Source organism: Hipposideros armiger, unplaced genomic scaffold, assembly GCF_001890085.2.
Source record: "Hipposideros armiger isolate ML-2016 unplaced genomic scaffold, ASM189008v1 scaffold_833, whole genome shotgun sequence".
Classification (NCBI taxonomy): Eukaryota; Metazoa; Chordata; class Mammalia; order Chiroptera; family Hipposideridae; genus Hipposideros; species Hipposideros armiger.
In genome coordinates this window covers 765273-770925 of record NW_017732183.1, presented here as the reverse complement: position 1 = coordinate 770925, position 5653 = coordinate 765273, and the positions used below count along the sequence as shown (strand labels likewise).

The window sequence follows — 5653 nt, the reverse complement described above, 5'->3', positions numbered from 1 at the left end:
CACACACAGGCAGAAAGGGATGGAAAAAGTTTTTTCATGAAAATGGAAACATACAAACAAACAAGCAAACAAACAAACAAACAAACAAACAAAGCAGGGGTAGCCTTACTTACACCAGATAAAATAGACTTTAAAACAAAGGCTATAAAAAGAGACAATGAAGGACCCAGTAATCCCACTTCTGGGTATTTATCCAAAGAAATCCAAAGCACTACTTTGAGAGGACATGTGCATCCATATGTTCATTGCTGCATTGTTTACAATGGCCAAGATGCGGAGGCAACCTGGGTGTCCATCAATGGATGAATGGATAAAGAGGAGATGGTACATTATACAAAGGAATATTGCTCAGCCATGGAAGGGAATGGGTTCTTGCCATCTGCAGTGGCATGGATGGACCTGGAGGGTGTAGTGCTGAGTGGAGTATGTCAGACAGAGAAAGACATATGCAATTTGATTTTGCTTATATGTGGAATCTAAGAACAAAACTAACAAACGAAACAGAAACAAACTCATAGATAGAGAACATTTTGACAGTTGCCAGATGGGAGGGGAGTTGGGGGTGTGGGTAAAAAAAGGGGAAGGAATTAAGAAGTAGGTTGTTACACAGTAATCAGGGGGTTATAGGGTATAGCATGAAGACTATAGTTGATAATATTGCAATAACTTTGTATGGTATCAGATGGGTACTAGAGTTTTTGGGGTAATTGATGGGAGGGGGTTGGGGTAAGGGTGAAAAAGGTGAAGGGGTTAAAAAGCACAAATTGGTAGTGACAAAATAGTCATGGGATGTTAAGTAAAGCATAGGGAATATAGTCAATAATATGGTAAGAACTATGTATAGTGCCTGGTGGGTATTAGACTAGTCAGGGAAATCACTTCTTAAATTATATTAAAACACTTCATAAATTATTATATGTATATGCTGTACACCTGAAATTAATATAAAATAATACTGAATGTCAACTGTAATGGAAAATTTTTAAAAGTGGGGGAAAGGTAAAGGGGAATAAGAGGTCCAAATTTCCAGGTATAAAACAAATAAGTCATGGGGATGTAATGTACAGCATGAGGAATATAGTCAATAATATTGTGATAGTGTGGTACGGTGTCAGATGGTTGCTGAACTTATCATGGTGATCACTTTTTTAGGTATATACATGTTGAATAACTATGGTGTACACCTGAAACTAATATAATATTGTATGTTAGCTATATTTAAATCTTTAAACAGAATTGTATACATAGTTTGATATCAGCTATTTAAATGTATGCATAGAAAAAAAATTGAGGGAATACATCCAAATATATTTGGATAATTATGGGTTGTTACAGCCCAAATGTCATCAGCCGAACCAGCTCATGCAAATGAATAGAGCCATGTTACACAATCAAAAGGCCTGGTTTTTACTGAAATGTTTACAGGGACTCCTGGCTTCTTGGCAATGACCTCTTTTCCCCGGTGCTCTGAGAGTTCCCAGAAGGGTGTTTTACCAGTTGTTCTCAAAGCAGTCTGCAAGCTCTACTTTCCCACAATGTCCCCTCCATTTCCAGTGCCCCCCTGGCTAGTGTCTGCCATCACATAGCTACTCGGGGAGCCAGTGTCCCCACCAGGGCTGATCTCTCTGGGAGTAGCTGCCAAAGCCAAAGTCAGCGATGCTCAGGGGTGAAGCTCAGGGGGCCGATGGGGCTGGTTCTGTACAGAGGTGGGAAAGCGACCATTCCCCAAACCTTTGGTCCCTCTGGCCCCTGGGCACCATGCCTCCAAAAGACTCAGGAATGTTGTCAGCACCGCATCTCATCACGGCGGCTCTCATCACAGCGGCTCACGCCTTGCTCAGGAAGCCTTTGTGCCAGCACTAAATCCTGCCCAAAGAAGCCTCAAACACCGCCATCACACTAATGAGATTTTATTTTTAAAAAGAAAAATTATTACAAAACTATATATACATCATCATCCACATTTTAATTTTTTTTCTCTAGAAACTTTAATTCCCAAAATGGCTGGAACATAAATGAACACAAAGGACCACAGTGACCTGCAGAAAGCAAATGAGAGCAACCGACCTACTGCTGATTTTTATTCTAGGATCAGGTATGAGTTGAGAGCTTTGGCCCGCAGATTCTTCATCTCCTCCAGCACCTTTTCTCCTGCCTTCTCCACTGGTTGTGCTTGGTTTATTACCTCTCTAAGTAGCAAAAAAGCCAGATAAGGACACATCAGGACACTTCATTGAACACTAGAATCACCCATCAATGGGCTCAGGATCACCAGTGATACCTCAGCGACAGTTTAACTTTTATATATATATATGGTGATAATTTAGTTACCAGTGAAAACACTTGGCTAAAGAGTAATTCAATTCAACCTGGCTTCCAATCTCAGCTGCACCAGTTTCTTAGCATGGCCATTACCTAAACTTTCAGTCTCTGCTTCCAGATGTACAAATGGTGGTAATTCCCATCTCCCACTACTATTGTGAAGGTGAAATGAGAAATTATTAATAAACATCCTAACACGATGTCTTCTAAATGCTCAGTCGGCAGTAGTTGATTTTTCCTGTTTGTGAATAAAATAGACATACAGTATCTCTGACTGTGACACCGGCTCCAGAAGGGCAGGATCAAGAGGGAGGTTATGTACTTGGATCGAGCGGTGGCTCACGGAAAGGCCGGACCTTTGCTGGCAGTGGCAAGGGATTTGCTGGGTAGAACTTTCCAAATATCTGGGAGGAAATGATGAGCACATTTGGTTCAAAGGATGATATCCAAAGATTGTGAGCTCAGCTATATGATCTGCCTAGATAGATTCATTATAAAATCAAGTGACTCTGAAACATTTTCTAAAGAAGGTGAAATGTAAAGTTCTGACAAATGTCTGGCAGTTTCAAAAAAGCAGAAATACCTAAAAATTGAGAATTAAAATATTCCCTAATGCATATAAATAAAAAAATTAATTAGCACCATTTTATGGAATCAATTTTAAAATATATAGGTCATGTCTCCCTTTAAAGATATTAATGATAGGGTGATATTGTGAAAATCTAAGGAGTGCTAAAGGATATATCAGCAACTATAGTTACTCTCATTGTTTCTTGGACATTGTACATGATTCCCCATAGTGGGTCTTGAGAGAGCTGAGTTCACCACAAGGATAGCAAAGAATCTCTGGAGTTAATCATAGTCATTGAGGGAGAGCAGATGGTTCTTTGCATCTAGGAAAATATTATTTGCCAGGAACCAAATAGGTAGCAGTCTTCACGGGGAAGTTAAGCACCACTGATGTGTTCCTTTTGTTCTGTCTGTCCAAGCTCTGCTTGTGTGCGTACCTGACAGTGAGGAGGACTCTGCCGGCTTCTGGCTGAGGCTGAAGGAGGTGAGGAAAAGGAACAATAAGGGCAGAGAGGACAAAACTGTGCATCAGATAATACTTGACAGGAGCTGAAGAGAATTCATGAACCAAAGAACTTTCAAAAATTATCTGAGATATCAAACCGTTGGAATACTATCCAACTAATAAAATGATAATTACATTGATGATTGTGACACATGAAAAAATTGTACATAAAATAATTTAAACTGAAAAATAGGCGAATTCACAATGGATGGATATGTGAAAATGTGTGAAATGTGTGTTTTGAAAAAATTGGAAGCTAATTTGGTGTGCCGAAAATATCGAGAGTTTATTGTTAGTTTATTTTGTTTGGAAAAGTAGCTGAAATACATAAAAAAGGAAAAGAGATATACCATTGGGTGACTATATAAAGTAATAATTTCTATTTCATTTAATAATAATTTGATAATCAAATGGCATTCAGCATTAGCGCTGTAGTATAAAGGATGAAAGCCATGATAAAGAGCAAGTGAGCAGAGAGGTACTGGATATTACTCCACTCATGAGGCAAGCCAGTCTATGTCCAGAAATAATTTTTGAAATAAACAAACAAAAAAACTTTTTATTTAAGACTCCTAATCAACTGTTTGAAACCTGAAACAAAATGCAATGCAAAGAACGTCTGTTTGTTGAGGTGTAAGAGGTCTATGTGCTACGTAGTATAACATGATATTTTACTGTTAATTAAGTCATCAAAACAGATGCTTCCTGAAATTCTATTTAACATTTTTATTTCCTAAATGCTCTTTTACCAGACACTGCCAGTCTATTTTCTGAGCAGTTCTGGTTGCTGTAGGCCTCTGAAACTATCACAAAACCCCCAAAGGAACTGCAGACTACTCTAAGACATGTGGACATTCCTTTCAGAAAAGGCAGGGCCTCCCAAAACACCCCAAACAAAGTTGGAAGACAAACCAAGAAATTTACAACATTTATAAGAAAGGGTAATTAGCCTTAATATATGAGGAGCTCTTAGAAATAAGAAAGCGGTAAACATTTCCTACAAAACAGGCAAAACAAGCCCCTCAGAAAAGAAGAAAAATAGTTGATAAGTTTAGGAAAATTTCTATGTCACTTGTAAACAAAAAAGTTAAAATTAAAAAAATAAGATGGACATTTTTTAATCTATCATATTGGTAAATAAGAAAAAAAATTGATAGTGTTCCATGTTGTTCAGGGCATTTCAATGTGGGCAGTCCTGACCTCCNGAGGGAGGAAAAGTAGAGCAGTGAAAAGAAAAAAGAAAAGAAGGGAGAGAATGAGGGTAGAAAAGAAAGAAGGAAAGAAAGAGAAAAAAACTATATATATATATACATCTACACACCCATATATATGGACATATATATACACATATGTACACCTATATATGACTATATTAAAAACTAAAAATGATAATAATGAAATAGAAATAAACAAAAACAATCAAAACAAGCAACCAAAAAAACCCAAAAAAAAAAACCCCAGCCCCCAAACACCCAAAAAACCCAAAATAACAACAAAAAACACACCAAAAAACAAACAAAAAACCAGTGCCAGTCTTGGCTAAAGTCCACCAAGCTCTCTCCAGGCTGTCCTCTGCTATACAAAAACTCCCCTGCATCTTGTGGGGACAGAGCTGGCCACCTGGCACCTAGAGTGACCCTGGCAGTGCAGGTCTATTGTAGATGAGTGGGGTTATGAGGTGTGATTGATAGTTTTTACAAAGTCAATGCCGTTTCTGCTCTTGCCTGCCCAGAGGCACACTGAGTGCTGCGCAGCTAGAAGGCTCAATGTGCATCTTCTGGCACTCTTTCCACTGGAGGCTGTGGCGGGTGAGATTTCAGAGCTGCCAAAAGCCACCTGCTGGGGTCCTGAAAGTGACTCAGCAGCTGAAGTTGCCCTGCCTCCCTAGCGATGCAGTAGAGGTGGGGGCGGGGTAAGGTAGGCTTACTGGCATGGCAGGGGCAGAGGTTTCTGAGGGAGGGTGGGGGTGGGTTCTTATCTATGCAGTTTTGGTTTCTGTCCAAGAATAAAGCAAAAAGAAAAATAAATAAAAAGTCCCACCGCTGTTTTGAACTGAGGCTTCTGCCACAGATGCTCCAGCTGAGCTGCTGCTGTGCTCCAGGAGGGGCTGCAGGGGCACAGGGACTAAGCCCACCCTGTCACTGCTGCGCTCTCCGCTCTCCGTTATCCGCAGCTGCAGGTGCGGGCTGCGTCTCCATGTGTCTTGCTTCCCTCTTCCCCGGCTGGCCTGGTTTGAGGCTTATGCCTCAGAGTCTG

The 5653-nt window shown here is 40.0% G+C and overlaps 1 protein-coding gene across 1 annotated transcript in view; it reads right to left on the bottom strand.

The window, feature by feature from the left end:
* Positions 1-1958: 1958 nt before the first annotated feature.
* CFAP221 (cilia and flagella associated protein 221) overlaps positions 1959-5653 on the bottom strand; it is a 112537-nt gene continuing 108842 nt past the window's right edge. The window contains exon 21 of the mRNA XM_019629251.1: positions 1959-2189. Within this exon, the coding sequence (XP_019484796.1) occupies positions 2081-2189 (109 nt within the window). The 3' untranslated portion in view covers positions 1959-2080. The remainder of the gene's footprint in view (positions 2190-5653) is intronic.